Source organism: Ictalurus furcatus, chromosome 2, assembly GCF_023375685.1.
Source record: "Ictalurus furcatus strain D&B chromosome 2, Billie_1.0, whole genome shotgun sequence".
Taxonomy (NCBI): Eukaryota; Metazoa; Chordata; class Actinopteri; order Siluriformes; family Ictaluridae; genus Ictalurus; species Ictalurus furcatus.
The window spans coordinates 31,190,667-31,209,802 of NC_071256.1; the positions used below are offsets into that span (position 1 = coordinate 31,190,667).

Sequence of the window (19,136 nt, forward strand, 5' to 3'; positions counted from 1 at the left end):
ATGAGAGAAAGTCTTACTAAAGCAGTTCTTATAGAGTCAGACAAAAACTTCCATGTTTACTTTGAGCTGCAGTGTTAACACAAGCACATATCCCACCTACACGTCCATATTCATCCTTCCCGTCCTGCTTCTGAAAAGGATGAGTTGTACACATCTTCAGGTTCACTTACAACAGCCTGGCTGAATAATTCACGAACATTTCAAAAACGGTTCACTTAAACGTTTAAAGTTCAACAACTGCCCGTAGATGTCCACGAGTCTCAACATCATGTATTTTCAGTTCTTTTCTGAGTGCAAGGAAGTGTGCTGAACTTAACTGTGGAAAATACACAATCAGATTAGATTAGATAGTGAGCAATTAGATTGAAAAACGTTGGTTTATTCCTTTAACACCATCTCCACTGGAGATTACAGGGCTACAGGCAGAAAAATATCTAATGGATCAGAACTGGATTAGAATAATATATGCCATCAATTTAGCAAATCTGTGTAATGGACTGCCTTCAATAAAGCCTGATCAGACCAAATTCAAACATGATATGCTTGCCTGATGATTAAAAAAAATATAAACGAGATGGCACGATGCCACTTTTTTGGCATAACATCAGTGAGTTATGGCAATTTACATTATTGGTATCTAATAATGATACAGGAACTTTGAGTATCAGCCTATATATATATATATATATATATATATATATATATATATATATATATATATATATATATATATATATATATATATATATAAAATATCTCTCCATCTGATATTTTTTTTCTTTAAACCGTACCAAGCTTTAAAATATATATATTTTAAAATAAAATACATGGCTAAAAACATGACTTACACAAAACTTTAGCTTTTATATTTAGTTAAATCTTTTCACTTGCATGACAAATAATAAATAATTAAGTATAAATTTTAAATATAATAAAATCAATCCTAACCAAAAAAAATTACTAACTCGAACCCTCTTTATATATACACACACATCTACAAACATCCCCAAATCCTCTTCCAATATTTTCCATTTGATAGAGGATCAGATTAAATTCATTAATTTTTTCCTCCCATAACTAATTCACAAGTGTTTAAGGCTTGCAGCCTACATAATTTATTTATTTATTTTTTTAAAGCGATTCTAGATCTGACTCTATAAGAAACAAATCCATTAATAATTCTTCACATTAATTTCACATGGATAAAAAAAAAGCAATCTTTACTCCTCAAGTTTAAATAAGAAACACATGCATTATTAACGACGAAAGGCAGACAGATATCGATGCACTGTTAATGTGTGCAATATCTCCACTTATTTTATTACAACGGCAAATGGAAATATAATGCATTAACGTTATTTCTGCTATACACAAACAGGACGAGGCCACTCTAGCGCTACACGCTTTATTCTCCAGAGACGCCAATACACAACAGCACAAACACACACCTGCTCCCAGAAAGTCCCAGAAGACGCTTGCTTAGACAGCCTAAAATTCATTGGCAAGGATGTTCTTATCCGCCCAAAGATACACACACAGACATTCTTTTTTGCTTGGTTGCTCATGTATGCACATGAGCTAATCTAAAACACTATATTCTCATTGACACAAACGTTCAGTCAAACAGCTGTAACAAATTATAACAAGCACACACAAAATGTGTATACAGGACACAAAATATGAAAAATTATTGCAGATATGCAACAAAGTCATCAGGTCACCATCAACAGCTGCAGAAAATCATCTCTAGACAATACGCCCTACCCGGTATCTCACACAGCCAACACAGAGAGCAAGACACACACACACACACCTGCAGCCATGTGGATCAGCACACTCTGGTTGGGACGCAGGTGGCCAAAGTCAAACAGCATCATGTAAGCGGTGACGTAGTTGACTGGTAGAGCGGCCGCCTCCTCGAAGCTCATCCCCTCGGGCATGGGGAAGGTGTGCAAGGTGGGGACCACAACCACTTCCTGCCACAGACCACTGCGGTTCAGAACCAGCACCTTATCACCAACCTGTGGAAACACACACAAACAAACATGCACTTCAGGGGAACCATCTTTACATTATATGTTACATTGTTGAACACAATACACTGCGGGTGTGTGCTTCAAAACTGTCAAGAATTCAACCACAATCTAAACAACTTCCAGTCCAAGTTAAACCAACACAGTTACAGAGAAGACATTTCTGTTTGGAAATATTCAAGTTTGGATACATTTGTTCTTAACATTCAATTAAGTGCTACAAATGCTTGGGAACAGAAGGAGATAAATGTTGCAGAACTGCTTATTACTGATTGGTTAGTTTAGGCCTAGCCTTGAGATCCAGCCATGAGAACGATTTCATTACGTTCCTCTCTTATCAAAGGCATTCGTAAAGGTTACCTGAATATAAAAATATATATAATACATGCTCATACTAAGGATCCTTTTGAAACAGTTAGTACTGCTCGACTTTAGAATACAGTTGTGGAAGAGTAATGACTCATAATCGCACTGTCTGGTGTTAGCAAGTATAGGATGGGTTCCCTTTTGAGTCTGGTTCCTCTCAAGCTGTGTCTTCCTTATGCAGTCTCATTAGGAACCTTAATCTAATTCTGGATTTTTGTAAGGCTGCTTTGTGACAAATGTCCATAGTTAAGAGAGCTAAATAAATAAAATTTAACTGAACTACACGTACCCCATCACACAACATGCTATTTCCATACATACAGGCTAATACCAGTTTTTAAAAAAATATATAACTAAAAGGAATATTCTGGTTCACTTCTCAACCGCTTGAAAAGCGTACCAGCACAAGCAAGTTACAAATTAAACAAGGCAGCCCAATTTGGTTTGTTATACCACACTGCTGTTGATTTCAGGTGGTATTAATGTAGAAATATTGATATGGCGAGGTTTTCTTTAAGATGAGTTTTATGCAACATTTATAGAAGGAGTCTCCACTATCAGTGCCTGGTAACCATCAAAAGAAAAGTGTTCCTTTATGGTTCCTTTAAGTCTTCAAGGTAGTAAGAGCAGCACACCAATCCATCAAATACACAGTGGTTATCTGAACAATGGATCAGACAAAGAAACAATCACTTCTAGGTTAAACTTAAAAACAGCACTGCATGACAAAGCAATTTTCACTGGTATAACGGTCATCATTTCAGTCGTCTCTCAAGTTGATTAGAAATGAACTGGAACTTCAAGTTCTTCTGGGTCCTGTTTAACCGAGTATACCTAGTAAACATACACACACACTCTGGTTTTAGTCTTCTAAAGCAGTTCTTCTCGTTTGAAAGGGGAAACCCTGTGTTGTAGGAATTTATGTAAAACATTGAATGGACAACCCATAACACACTATGGTGTTCTACTTTGACAGAGAAATCATGTTGTGGTTCTCTATTGAGTCTTTGAAAGCTTGTTCAATTTCAGAAGCTCTTGCTTTTAAGAAAACATAAAACCACTGGAATTTACCAAGCTTTTGGCAGGAAATTTCTCACCCATCAGTCTGGTCAGATTCAGAGTGAAATTACATTTTGTTTCATCATCTCTTGATTTCATTTCAAGCCACATTTAAGCTGAGTAGCATTTGTGTGTGGGGAAAGGGGTGGGGCTCGAAACCAATTCGCAAAAGTCACTTCCTGCAACTTGATCAAATTTGGGTTGAAATGTGTTCTCACTAATCAAACAAACAGCACTAAGAGTCACTCACAAGCAGCTGGTGACCGGTGAACACATCAGTGCCCAAATCCAACTAATTTAATACTTAAAACACGTGGAAGCACCAAAAGTCGCACTTTTTGTTAGCGATGTAAAAGCATGATATACCATTCAGGATTTACTTCAGAGAATGTGTTCCACGTGTTGCTGCTCTGTGCAGAAAATAAATCGACAAACAATAAGTAAAACTATAACCCTTTTTTGTGCCTGTGGCAGAATGGCTTATTATTCCTTGGAGGAAAACCCAGAAATATCTTGTGCACAACAGAAGTTAGGTCATTTCTCCTCTGGAAGTGGATTTTCTGATTTTTCATGGGATTTTTCCATCCCATGTGTTCAAGAGAACAAAATCGCCACTTTTGGAAAAACTGGCGCGTGCCATTTTTACTTTTCCGAGACAATGATCCAATCACATGATTTGTTATGGCAAAGGCACATGCCTTTTTTTGAGGCGCATCGAGGAATTTATTCGGTAAATGTGTTTCCATCGTACTTTATGGCATGTCTTCTTATCGAATAAAAGAATTATCCATCTCAATTGAGCGCTTATGTTTTTAATGTGCATTTTGCTGATTTTTTATTTGTATCTGGTGTTTCTATCCAGTGTTTTTTAATAAAATATCCCGAAATGTGCAAAATAAATAAATAAATAAATACATGGATGGATATGTAGCAAGCTACTCTGTTAACCACATCAGCAAGTCTGTGTGATAATACTGAAGAACTGGAGGCAGTCTGAGGCAGATATTTTCAAGAAATAGATTTTGAGCGAGTAAAACTTTTCTGACATGATCCTTGTAGCTCCTGGGCAAAACTAACAAAGCACTCAGACTCCAAACATATCTTGGCTGTTTGACTTTGGGGTAAGTGGAAAATTATGTCAATTACATTTCTGCAGTAGTGATCTAAGCTCAGCTACCACAGCACACCCTGATCTTAGACAATATTCCACTAAAATGCTACTCTGAAGAGTAGGAATTTTTTTTTTTTTAAATATGCAAAACTAAAAAATAAATGTTTAAAATTTGTACTAACTTTGTTTTACATTTCAGCTGAACTGCAAGGAAAGACCATCTGACAGCAATGAAGAAATAAATATTAAAAGAAAAACAAAGAGACACACATATATACAGAACTACAGGAAACCTCCTCCTGCACAACTTCCACAACTTCCTCTGGAATCAGGAGACACAGGAAACACTATGTGCGTGCACACGCATCCACATTGCACTTTTGAACTACGATAATAACTGTGTAGGAGTTCTGCCTGGGCTACAACACTACATTTATATAGTCCAAACCAATGTTGAAAATGTGAGCGGCCCCAGATATAGAGATTGATTTCACAGGGGGGTTTTTGGTCATCGGTGCCCACAAGTCCCCCCAATACTATACTCTGAGTATAAGACTGATAAGATGTTTTATATCAAAAAATAAAAAACATCACACACTTTCAGATTATGCCCAATGATTCCCACTCTTAGAACCTGCAAGCAGCCTCCTTGAATATCTGCTGAACAAACATAAAACATGGTTTCAGCTGCCATTGATCATCAGTCTTTACACTACAGTACTGCTGAATTCTCAAGGGTCAGAAGTTTTTAAATTTTCTAAGAGCAGCTCTGATGGTACTTCCTGGTGTAAGACAAGTCAAAAGGTTTACATTAATGCACCTTTCTAATACGTCATCATTTAGTATCAGTCACTCCAGGATTTTGCGATCGCAGAAATTCCGTAATATTCAGAGCAGCTTGCTATTATTCAGAATTACCGCAGATTTGAGCCGAGACGCGTCATATGACGTCATCACAATGCACACTCAGCCAAAGCCCTCTTCGATTCCCATGCATCGAACATGAGAACAGCTAAAAGGTCTCATTAACCAACAAACATTACTGTGAAAGATCATGCAAAACATTTTCGTACAATCGCAATTTCGCCAAATTCAAGTAGTTTTCTGAAAGAAAAAAAAAAAAAAAAAAAAAAGAAAAACCCCACTCAACTCTGCAACTTGCGTCGCAAATTTTGAAAAAAGCTGCAAAGTCAAGCATTTTTGGACACAATCACAAAAAACTCTGACATCCCATACAGACTGTTTATACAGTAACAGCTTACACAGGAATGTTCCCCCATAACATTCGTGGAAGGAATCTCCAGTTTCAGCGCTTTATAAAAGTCTGAGGTAAAGCTTTAAACAAGTCTTCCAACACAAAAAAAAAAGTCTCCAGGACAAAGGTAACATGACGAGCTGCATTTTTTTGGTCTTCCACCGCACTATAGAATGTCGAGTTGTAAATATTGACCAAGAGTAGAAGAATAGATCAGTAAATATTAGGATTTTAAGATCATCCTGAAGTCTGGATACCTTTTGTGAACATCAGGATGGGCTCAAAATGGCCTGATTATCCTCCAATGTGGCCCAAATTTAGACATCCAGTAACGGTGCGATCATTATACAGCATATTAATCATATAAACATGAACAAAACAGATTCCTAACTTCCTGTCTTTCATTCTGCTTTATTACTGACTCCAGCCCCCCTTCCCTCTTTCTCCCGCTCTGTCTCTAATAGGATGAGTTGCTCTCATCAGGGAAGCAGCCAGATTCTTCAGCCTCAATAACCACGAGACAAGATGACAAGCAAGCACACGCATGAAAAGAAAAGTACACGGTTATGCACATACATACACATTCGCTTTCACTTGGGCAAACACACAAGATAGAGTGCTCGTGTGCACTCCCATCACTCTCTCACACACGTTCTTATACATACCCAAGTAATAGTATCTTAGGTGACCACGCCTAGGTGAGTTACTGACTAACAAACACCCTTGCACGCACACACGCCCCTGACAGTTATAAAAATGTCCATACATTGAAACGTGCACACGCACACACAGACCAGCAGACCCAAGGGAGACATGAACATAGCTGTCTATTGTGTCCAATTAAAGAGCGATTCCTCTTTCAATCGCTGTCATTTCACTGTTCCCAGTACACTCTGGCCCAATTCTTCTCTCCTCATCATTTCCCTTACTCGCTCACCCTCCATCTACATCTCTCTCTCCCCCTCCCCCCCTCCTCCCACTCTTTCACCCACTCGCTCCCCCATTTCTCGCTTGTCACCACCACCTCCTCTCCTCTTTTACAGCGCCGTTCCTCTTTCCTTCATCTAATTGGACAGCACTGGTCAATAGACGTGGGCGCCTCGACTGAACCACCATCATGACTCAGTCTCACACACTTTCAGCTCTAAAGGCATATGCTGGGTTGAAATGATCTTCACATCATACACTCACTACCCTGTGTACACAAACGTGCACACAGATCTACAGATTTTCCTCCTATCAGATCATTTTATATATTAAACATATATCCAACAGGGTCATTAATATTGCACTATTTTCTAAAGGTCTTGCTAAATGATGATCTATATTTGATATTGCGATACATGACATCACTAGATGATTATACAAGATATTACAGGTGCTTTTCTCATACTAACTACTACTGATTAATGCAATAATTTAATCCTTTTAAATAATTATGTTATATACCTCTGTACATTTATTCCACTTTCATGGCACATAACTATACAACATTCTATACTTCCATTTGCACATAACTGCAAATCTGTAAATAGCATACCTGTACACATCTGTTATATATATATATATATAAATATAAGTGTGATATTCCATTCTTTTTCCCCTCTGCACTGCAAGCTCCTGTCACCAAGACAAATTACATGTGTGGAAATGTACTTGGCAATAAAGCGCATTCATTCATTTTAAGACCTACTTGTTATTATGAATATCGTACCAGTTAATTTTTCCTTATGGTTCTTGTGAGGGAATTTTTGTAGACAACAGTATTGTTGAGACTAACATTTTTCAGTCATTCACTATCTCACACTCAAGAACACCCCCCCCCCCTCACACACACACACACACACACACACACACACACCCCCCCTCACACACCTCCCCCACCTTCCTAACAAGGCTATACTTTCGATCCAAGTACACCTCTGGACAGAGAATCTCTCAGTCACAGCACATTTTTTCTGGATGTTTCGCCTAAAGCAGTAGTATATGGATGCCGGATGAGATGGAAAATACCAAAAATAATGTAAAAGACCGTACCAGACCTTCCGACCATTTTACGTAGGAACACCACATTTTTTGAGGTTCACTGAATTATGAGGGAAGCTGCTCAAAAACACACCATCTTTTTTTCATAATAAACAAAAGAGAAGCCAATTGACATTTGCACCGATGTTCTGGACCCTTTGATATTAACCGACACACTCTCTGGAAGCCCCATTCACACTAGCAATATTTTGGCCGGTGTTCATGGTGCCAAAACACTTCGCAGTAGGTCTAACACTTTACAAGTAATGTTAACGGGAATGATAATTGGACAGGGATTAAAATGCTGTCTGTTCTGCTCTCCTGTATCGGTCAAAGCTCAGATGTGTTCCAACAGTTTGAGCAGCAGATCAATAATGAGAGACTAGACATTATTCTTCGATGGTGTTGTCAGGTCTGCTGTTCTATAAGACTCTTTCACATGCTTCCATTTTATTTTATTAGACAGTTAATAGTCGGCAGTAAAACATGCAAGTTCTGAAAATAAAACTGGGAAGTAGGCCTCATGGACAGAAAGTACAGATAGTGCTGAAAAATGGTTCCTCCAAGAAGATACCCTGCTTTCTAAGTGGTTTCTTCTTGGAATCCTCTGAAAGGTCAACGCAAATTTTAAGCGAGAGCAATACAGGAGGTCCAAGCCGCATAACTCCTTAGGGTGTCAGATATAAGAATGTAGAGTATTGACTGACCATGGTGATATTTCAGTTTTGCAGCTTCAGCTACATAGCTTGGACTGTTCTGACATTTTATCTCCAACATGCAACAAGAGTTTTACACTAGTGTGACACCACTGTACGGTTGTGACATTGCACTTGTGCAACCATGCAGCTTCGCTTTATAGATCACCAGTACTTTTAGAGTCACTCGGTTGGGGGTTAATCCTGTACAATCCCCGAGCGTGACAGATGAAACATAATAAAACAAGTATACCGCTACTAGCTATTATAACTCATAGGAAATGTTCAAGTGTTCAACAGGTGTCTCAAAGAAACCATCTGTGATTTGATGACTTGATTATTGAATTATGAGAATACATCGCAGAACTTGTTGAAACACCCGGAGCATGCGAGGCTGGCCAGGAGTGTCCCAGGAGTACATTTATTGATTTGTTTGAGGCCTCATTTGCATATTGCAGCCTTCTGCATAAACACCACTGCAAATGCCAATACTGCATTAAAAATTAAACAGGAGTTCTCTAGATATCCATTGGCCCTGGTTCTGATACAGAGCCTGAATTCAATTACAGTTTCATCTGACGATCATGTTTGTAATACAGGAAAAATATTACAATCATTTCATAATGTGTTTCCTAACAAAGTGACAGCAGTGGTACATTTAAAGGAAACTGGGTGGGGAAAGGGTTATTCCTAAGAGAGTCTTGCGCTGAACCCTTTCTATTTGCAAAACACTAAGATGTAGGGTTTCACATAAAACGCAAAGGGTTCCCAAAGAGAGACAACCCAAGATCCCACAACAGTGCGCTTGCAATATTTAAAAAAATATATCATGTAATTAATTATAATATTAAAATCATACAGTCCTAGCAATCGTTCTTTGTTAGGTTAACGATCCAGAAGGGCAAGCCAAAGAACCATTTAAAAGGTGCTAGAGCCCATCCCTAATTAATAAGATATGCTGTATGAACAGATTTACAGTACTGTCTGGTTACTGAGTATTACAGATACAAAAAGATACTATTTAAAAAAATGAATATCTTGTTTCAGTTGTCATCTTGTTCCCTTCTTCAAGCCGGATTTATTTTTGACATGGACGGTGCTGTGGCTGTCCATGCCTTGATGGTTTTAACGAGCATTTAAAGAAACGTCCATGTCTATAAAAATAAACAAAAAGAAAACGAGCAGGAGGGAGAGTGACAGAAGTAGAACAAGGGAGACAAAGACAGACAGAGAAAAACAGATGGACAGATAGACTGAAAAGAGGAGGAAATTCCAGCCTGACAGGGTGAGCTAGGAAAATATAATTGAGAACAGATGTGACTGATTCCTGCTGCAGGGTTCTGATAAATGTGTGTGTGGATCATGCATGACTTATAAACTACTTGATGTTTAGGACAGTTTAGGAATTAGTCCTTCCTTGTTTAGTCATGTAATGTGATTAACCCGAAGAATGTGTATGTGTGTTTCTCTTCCTCTCTTATAAAACTGCAATTTTATGCTACGCTTAGCATCAGCAAATTCCAACATGCACATGTTCAGCACTGATTCAACACCAGCAGGGTGTGAAGAGTGTGTGTGAGTGTGACTGCGACATGGTGTGTCTGCACGAGTCTTTATGTTTATGAGCAGGGAGAGGCCGTGTGTGACTTGTTTGTCCCTGAGCAATAACCTGGTTGGGTGTGTGATTGGCAGAAATGGATTAAGATGGGCTTTTAATCTGATTTCAGCAATGAAAAAGAGACTGAAGATAGACAGTGATGGACAAAAGGAAACTGGACTGTCTGATATCCATCTGCTCAGCTGGGTGAGACAGCATCTTCTCCCCCTCCTCCCTCTCACACACACCCAACGCTTTCCCTTTGTGATACAAACTTACACAATGCTTCATCATGTCTCAGGTGTCTCCATCTTTCTTCTCACCATGATGATGTTTTCTAATCTAGCAGACGTTTTCATCTAGCTGTCAGGCCATGAGGCGTCACCATGGATACTAAACCCGGTTGCCAGATTGAGTGTATTCCAGCTTGTGTAGCCTATAGTTTGCATTATACACTCTATAACAGGGGTCTTCAATCACATCGGCAAAGGGCTGGTGTGGATGCAGGCTTTCATTCCAGCCAAATAGGAGGAACACTTGATAGTTGATTGAAGACGAAGATGAACTGATTAAATAAGTAGAATCGGGTGTGACTCCTGCTTTGTTGGAATGAAAGCCTGCAGCAACACCGGCCATTTGTGGATCCGATTTAAGTCCCCTGCTCTATATACACTGAACGTGTACACTGTTATATGTATTAATAATCTATATGTCAAATACATTGACAGTGTGCTTTATTAGCTATTCTGTTTTGCGTATTACAAGGTTTTGTAAACATTTTTAAAAGACGCAAATGAGGCAGTCGATCATTAATTAAATGTGCTAGTTTACATATCACAATTTGCACATTAAATTCATTATTTTGTGTTGTACTGGCAGGACACACCCAATTGTTAGACTTTCACATAACACACACAAACATTAATAGATAGATAGATAGATAGCTCAATAAGCAAATGGTAAATAACTGAAAATAAAATCAGGTTAAAATTTTAATTAACAAATGCAGTCATTTATCTCCCACATTAATCGTGATTTAAATAGTTTATTATTTAACCATTTAAGCAATATTTATTGTAGTGGATCCAATCTGGCAACCCGTCGCAACGCGCATCACGCATGACTCATCGATTTGTTCCTACGGAGTGAACTGATTGAACGCCTCAGAATAAATTGCATATTAACTGCATGTGTATAAAATCTTTATTACTGTCATTTCTTCATAAGAGAAAGTCTTTTAAATGAATGATCGTGTTTGAAGAATAAAAAATGCAAACAGCACGCGCTCTTTGGCGGGCAGCCTACACAGATAAACGTGGTTGTTTAAAGAACAGAAAATCTGTTTCGGGTTATGAAAGGGAAAATGGCCAAAAAAAAAAAAAAAAAGGACGTCTGAGAGCATCCCTTGGCTCCAGGCGCGCGAGGCAGATGACAAAAGGCGCGTGCGGATATTTGCATAATATCCCCTCTCTCCCTCTGCTCGCGCGCCTCGCCCTTTTCTTCCACTTTGGGGGAAGGGGGGAGCATAAGTTATTTCACACTATACAGCGTGCACTTATTGCCTTCATGGAGTAGAAAGTCATTTGGGATTGAACCAGTATGTCCCCCACCCCCTTTTACCCCTAACCCCCCCCACTCCAAAACCGGGCCAAGCCCGTGACACTCACCACGCGTCACTGTGTCAGAGTAACTGCTTATCGGTTTTTGCTTCAAGTTTTTTTTTTTTTGGACGGAAACGAATATTTAATCGCTTATTAGAGTCAGTGTCCCAGGATTCCGCGCGCCCGCACAGGCTGTCAATCACTCGCGCGACGGGTGTGAGCGCGCGGGGCGGCGGCTCCGTCTCATTCACCGAGTAACCAACAGTCTGAAACTGCCAAATCTTAAACTGAAACCCGGTAGCTGTTTAAATGCAATATGTAACAGAGTTAAAACAAATGAAACTCTACTCTAAAGAATGTTTCGCACTAGGCATAGCAGCGCGCGCCAGGTGATGCAGACGACAGGCTATAAAGGTCCCCTCAGGGGTGTGGTCACATGGTGTTGCACAAGGTGGCCATTCTTGAAATAAGCTTTTCACCATATATTCTAGCCTCGAATAACATTTCTGAGATGTACACCACTCTTACACAATTCACAATGATACTGAAATAACCATAGAAGAAGGGTTATGTTGGTTGGAAGCAACACAGTAATGTCATTGTGATCAATCGCTTTGCACCAAGGACCGAATACATCTGCAAATGCACCCTTGTTTTACACTTGATTAGGCGGCGCCAGTCTTGCATGTGCTAGTTGCCTCCCTATATGTAGAAAATCTGGACACGCCACTAATCTATTGTCTCCTAAACAACAGCGACACATTGGCTGCGTCTTAAACCGTATTGGCCTTCTACAGCACTAAGAACGGTGTCAGCCTACGCCAACGTGCGTTACCATGGCTACCAGAGGTGGAGTACTACTTAGGCACACCGTTTAGGAGCGTAGTGTGCAATTTAGGATAACAAAAGCTTTTTAAGACAATGTCGATGCCCAAATGTGACCTAAAGTTTGGACTTGGAATGGTGTTAAGATGAAATGAGAGAAAGCCTAAAGATATTACTTTTCTGTCTGTCACGTCTTCACCGACGGCCTCGATGATCCCCGAGCACTCCATTCCCGGTGTGACTGGCGGAGACGGGAGACGGTCGTAGAGCCCCTGGCGTGCCATGAGGTCGGCAAAGTTGAGGCCGCACGCCTTGACGCGCACCATCACTTCTCCGCTCTTGAGCGCCGGCTTTCCTTTCTTCACCTGCAGCTTCACTTTGTCGTAGCCACCGTAGCCTGTGAGCACGAGCGCGCGGTAGCTGAACGTGTCCTCCTCGGCGGGTTTGTCCGCGGGCGCCGCAGCCGCCTCGCCTGAAGCTGCAGCAGCGACAGGTTCAGCGGGCGTTGCCTCCGGTTTGTTCTCGGTTTGGGGAGACTCGTTCTTGGGCTCGCCATCCTGCTGCTGCGGTTTCTGCTCCTCGGCGTTCTGCTGCTGTGCGGGTGCGTCTTCGCCTGACATGTTGAGAAGCGATGGGTCTGTCGCGGTGGGCGCGAAGTGGAGGAGTGAGGGGAAAAGCCTCAGAGAGCGGCTGTTTCACGCTTGTACGGGGGGAAAAAAAGAGTCGCCGGTGAGCACGCAAACGGGACCTGCAGACCTCTCTACGCGTTCAGTGCAGCTGTGAGCTAAACGCCTAAGGGCGTGGAGGAAAAATCAAGAGAGGAAGCGAAGGGAGTGCTGGGAGATGCGCGCGACGACTACAATGACCCGCGCCTGACAGTCTTTTTACAAAAGGGCGTGTGAGACACGGAGGGAGGCGGGGATAGGAGGAAAAACCGGAGAAGCACAATCAGGGAACCGAGCAGTATGATGAGATGGGCAGGTTTTTTTTTTTTTGAACAAGGGCTGGCAAACCGTGGCACCACCTAAATAAATAGGCCTATAGGTGAAAGTTGATAATTACTATAATTTATTGCTTGGTGCTATATGAATTGCCACATAATAAAATTACTGTACTGGCTTCATAATCGTTTTATTGTTCCTCATATTGTATATCTTAAGGTATTTGGTGAAAATACCTACAACGCACAAATGGTTTAAATCAACATGACCAATATATACCTGAATTCCACAGGAATAATAAAGCTGCCAGAGATGTAACTGAAATGTGATTCTCAGGACACAGACATTACTTCCAAGAGCCCAAAGAGAGCATGTTTAATTTAAACGCATTTGTTTATTTATTTATTTATGTTTAAAGCTGTGCCCTGCGATGGATTGGCACCCTGTCCAGGGTGTACCCCGCCTTGTGCCCGATGCTCCCTGGGATAGGCTCCAGGTTCCCCGTGACCCTGAAAAGGATTAAGCGGTAGGAGATGGATGGATGGATGGATGTTTAAAGCTACCAAAAGTGACATTCTTATGTGTTGTTGAGAACAAATCATTACAGCCAACATCCAACTTGATTAGATGTCCATGATGAGTCAATCAAAGGAACTTGAGCTTAAACGAAAATATTTCATTTATTCACACAAATGAAAGTGTTTCAGTAAATAAACACTTATTCTGATGTTAGAGATGGCATGGCAAATCTATTTTCATCTCATATGACCAAACCCCTGATTCAAGAATTCTTTTAGCTGGAATGGCTCATTTAATAACCAAATCAATTAATCATTTTAGAGATTGAAGGATATTTTAAACTAGTGGCTATATTTAAACAAACTTTACCCTTATAACCCACTAGAAAGGCTTATTTCTCATTTGAATGATGAGTTTCCAGTAATTTTTGGATTTACTTTGGATCTCAGTTAATTTGTTTGCATTAATTCATTTGTAATTTAATTTCACAAGTTATTTAATGGGTAGATACAAAATGAAATAAGCTTAAAAACAAAGTGAATCAATCCAGTATAAAGCTGAGTGGTCGAGGTTCAGGGACCTTAAGGGCCTATCAGTGGCTCTGGCAGACCTGGTATAACTCATGACTTTTGGTCAACAGTACAGTCCCTTAAAGTAATAGTTGCACAATCCTTTGCATACAAATGTAGTCAATTAGCTAAGGCAGGTTTTTGTGGTCTGAAAGAAGTTTGCTTATGTAGCTATGCAGTTGGGCTAATATTGAAGCAAAAACTATATCACACTCAACATTATTTGACAGAATAATTCCATATTTAACATCACAAATAAAATTATTCCTGGTTTAAATTACCAACACACCCTTTGTTCATTTTATAGAATAAAAATGAGATTACTTAACAGCTCGGCGTGGTTAGAGGCATGTGATAATTTGGTCATGCAGTTTGCATGATGCTAATTGGTGGCAGGTTAACCTCGTAGCTCCAGTGCAAGACAATTGGTACACAAACATGTTTTGGCTGGTTGACTCCATATGAGGTAAAAAATTTGTAAATTAAATTTTCCTCGAGCCATCCGTTTAATGTAATTAGGGTAAGGCACACGCCTATGTGGTTGAAAAACAAATTGAAAGTTATGGGGAGGAATGTGTATTATTAGTATGGGGTGAGGAGAAATCAGCTTGTCAAGGAAATCACACATAAATGGTGGAAATAGGATTTGCCAGAAAGGAGAAGTGTGTGTGTGTCTGTGTGTGAGAGAGAGAGCAGAAGGAAATGTCTGTTTATTCCCCCCAGTTCTCTAGGACGTATTGGGAAATCTCAGAGAGCCTTCAAACCATTGTTCCTACTGTCAACATGCACAGCCTGGTATTCCCAAAGCATCTCAGAGTACAAATCCTGATCTACAATGCTATACTGATCTTACTCTTTTTGTTTAGTGATCTATGGAAGATAATAGTATACACTACACTGTTAGTAAACTCACATAAAATGTAAAAGGTAAACTGTAAGCCCCGGCACTGCCAAGTTGCCACTGTTGGGCCCTTAAGCAAGGCCCTTAACCCTCTCAGCTCCTGGGGCACTGACCCTGTGCTCTGACCCCAACCTCCTGGCATGCTGGGGTATGCGAAGAAAAGAATTTCACTGGACTGTAATGTGTACATGCCCAATAAACACTCATTATCATTATACCATTCCTTGTCACTGATTGTACCTTTTGTTTGTATATTTTACCTAGAAAGGTGCATATAGTGTACCTTGAAATCTTAATTGTCCAATCATGCACCTTAAAACCTTTTTTAAAGGTACAGTATATCCAAATTTCCAGATGAAAAATACCTATTAAAGGTTAAAAGGGGGAGGGGGGTACCACCTCAGCCCCAAGGAAAAGTACAATTTAGTAGGCTACATTTGTAACATCTGAGAATGTATAGGAATATATGAAATATATGAATAATTGATCTGTGCACATTCAGAAACACGGACTCTGCCTGTGCCATAATGTGAAAAGAAAATGCAGGCTGGTAAACACCGCACATTTTCTTATTCAAGACAAAACGGAAACATAAACAGCTGCTGAATGATAACTGCACGAGCTTAGTCATGCACGAACGCACACGCACTCACACGCACTCACAACAAGCGCAAAGGCCAGGCAAAGTGTGCAGAGTTGGAGCACAGGAAGTGAAGAGAAACAGGAAGTAGTGAGTGGGCGTCGGAGCCACTACATCATGATTACTTATTATTGGACAATTTCTCAGAAGCCTGGAAACATGATCACATGAGCAGTAGAAGTTTCTTAATAGAGAATACACTATGAAATGTCATTAAATATACCATGTCTGTGTTGAATCCGTTCAATTAGTAAAGACTGAAACTGATACAGTGCTTAGTTAATTGTGATTAACTGATACTCCTACGTCGGCACGCGCAATTATATCTCAGTCGAATAGACAACGACACAACGTAATTTTTTGTTTTAATGGGTTAACACGAGGCAGTGTTGTGAAACAGCACCACCTGCTGGTGATCCAATAAATCAACACAATCTTGCCCAGATTCAATTGGCAGCCCATCCATCCACCCATCTTCTATACCGCTTATCCTCTTCAGGGTCAAGGGGAAACCTGGATCCTATCCCAGGGAGCATCGGGCACAAGGCGGGGTACACCCTGGACAGGGTGCCAATCCATAGCAGGGCACACTTACATACACATTCACACACCCATTCATACACTACGGACACTTTGGACATGACAATCAGTCTACCATGCATGTCTTTGGACTGGGGGAGGAAACTGGAGTACCCGGAGGAAACCCCCGCAGCATGGGGAGAACATGCAAACTCTGCACACACAGGGCCACGGTGTCAAACCCCCGACCCTGGAGATGTGAGGCGAACGTGCTAACCACTAACTCACTGTGCGCCCCAATTGACAGCCCTGCTGAACTCTGACTGTTGTCTGTGCATATACACCGAACACCAGTTCAGAGTACTCTGCCTTCTTGGAGACCCTGCACGGAGTCCTGCATGGGGCACCAGTTGGGGACTCCATAGTTCTGCTGGGAGACTTCAACGCGCACATGGGAAATGATGGAGATACCTGGAGAGGCATGATTGGGAGGAACGGCCTCCCTGATCTAAACCCAAGTGGGCATTTGTTGTTGTACTTCTGTGCTAGTCATGGATTGTCTATAACGAATACCATGTTCGAACATAAGGAGGCTCATAAGTGTACGTGGTACCAGAGCACCCTAGGCCGAAGGTCGATGATCGATTTTGTAACCGTATCATCTGATCTGAGGCCGCATGTTCTGGACACTCGGGTGAAGAGAGGGGCAGAGCTGTCAACTGGTCACCATCTGGTGGTGAGTTGGGTCAAGGGGTGGGGGAAGATCCTGGACATACCTGGAAAGCCCAAACGGGTAGTGCCAGCGAACTGGGAACGTCTGGAGGAGGCCCCTGTCCGCGAGATCTTCAACTCACACCTCCGGCGGAGTTTTTCTGGCACCCCTGTGGAGGTTTGGGGCATTGAACCTGAGTGGGCAATGTTCAAAGCCTCCATTGCTGAAGCTGTGGTGGAGAGTTGTGGTCTCAAGGTCTTAGGTGCCTCAAGGGGCGGTAATCCTCGAACATCGTGGTGGACACCGGTAGTCAGGGAAGCTGTCCAACTGAAGAAGGAGGCCTTCCGGGATGTGTTATCCTGGAGGACTCCAGAGGCAGTTGCAAGGTACCAACAGGCGAGAAGGACTGCAGCCTCTGCTGTGAAAGAGGCAAAGCAGCGGGTGTGGGAGAAGTTCAGAGAGGACATGGAGAAGGACTTTCGGTCGGCACCAAGGTGTTTCTGGAAAACCATCCACCACCTCAGGAGGGGGAAATGGGGAACCATCCAAGCTGTGTACAGTAAGGATGGGATGCTGTTGACCTCAACTGAGGAAGTAATTGCACGGTGGAAGGAACACTTTGAGGAACTCCTGAATCCAACTAACACGCCCTCTATGGTAGAGGCAGAGGTGGAGGATGATGGGGGATCATCGTCAATTTATCTGGTGGAGGTCATTGAGGTAGTCAAACAACTACACAGTGGCAAAGCCCCAGGGATTGATGAGATCCATCCAGAAATGCTGAAAGCTCTGGGTGTGGAGGGGATGTCTTGGATGACACGCCTCTTTAACATTGCGTGGAAGTCGGGGACAGTGCCCAAGGCATGACAGACTGGGGTGGTGGTTCCCCTGTTCAAAAAGGGAGACCAGAGAGTGTGCGCCAACTATAGGGGTATCACACATCTCAGCCTCCCTGGTAAAGTCTACTCCAGGGTGCTGGAACGGAGGGTTCGGCCAATAGTCGAACCTTAGATTGAAGAGGAACAATGCGGATTCCGTCCTGGTCGTGGAACAACGGCCCAGCTCTTTACTCTCACAAGGATCTTGGAGGGGGCCTGTGAGTATGCCCATCCGGTCTACATGTGTTTTGTGGGTTTGGAAAAGGCATATGACTGGGTCCCTAGGGGTTTACTGTGGGAGGTGTTGAGGGAGTATGGGGTGAGGGGTTCATTTCTTAGGGCTATCCAATCACTGTACTCCCAAAGCGAGAGTTGTGTCTGGATGCTCGGCAAAAAGTCGGACTCGTTCCAGGTGGGGGTTGGTCTCTGCCAGGGCTGCGTTTTGTCACCAATCCTATTTGTGATATTCATGGACAGGATATCGAGGCGTAGTCATGGCAGGGAGGGGTTGCGGTTTGGTGACCTGATGATCTCATCGCTGCTTTTTGCAGATGATGTGGTCCTGATGGCATCATCGGCCCATGACCTCCAGCACTCACTTGTCTGGTTCGCAGCTGAGTGTGAAGCAGCTGGGATGAGGATTAGCACCTCTAAATCTGAGGCCATGGTTCTCAGCAGGAAACCGATGGAGTGCCTACTCCGGGTGGGGAATGAGTACTTAACCCAAGTGAAGGAGTACCTCGGGGTCTTGTTCACGAGTGAGGGGACATGCGAGCGGGAGATTGGCCAGAGAATCGGAGCAGCGGGAGCAGTATTGCAATCGCTTTACCGCACCGTTGTGATGAAAAGAGAGCTGAGCTGGAAGGCAAAGCTCTCGATCTACCGGGCAA

The 19,136-nt window shown here is 41.8% G+C and overlaps 1 protein-coding gene across 1 annotated transcript in view; it reads right to left on the bottom strand.

The window, feature by feature from the left end:
- vat1 (vesicle amine transport 1) overlaps positions 1 to 13,402 on the bottom strand; it is a 35,401-nt gene extending 21,999 nt beyond the window's left edge. Inside the window, exons 1-2 of the mRNA XM_053614419.1 lie at positions 12,744 to 13,402; positions 1,814 to 2,021 (exon numbers count right to left, since the gene is read on the bottom strand). Coding sequence (XP_053470394.1) covers positions 1,814 to 2,021; positions 12,744 to 13,187 — 652 coding nt within the window. The 5' untranslated portion in view covers positions 13,188 to 13,402. The remainder of the gene's footprint in view (positions 1 to 1,813; positions 2,022 to 12,743) is intronic.
- Positions 13,403 to 19,136: the final 5,734 nt, after the last annotated feature.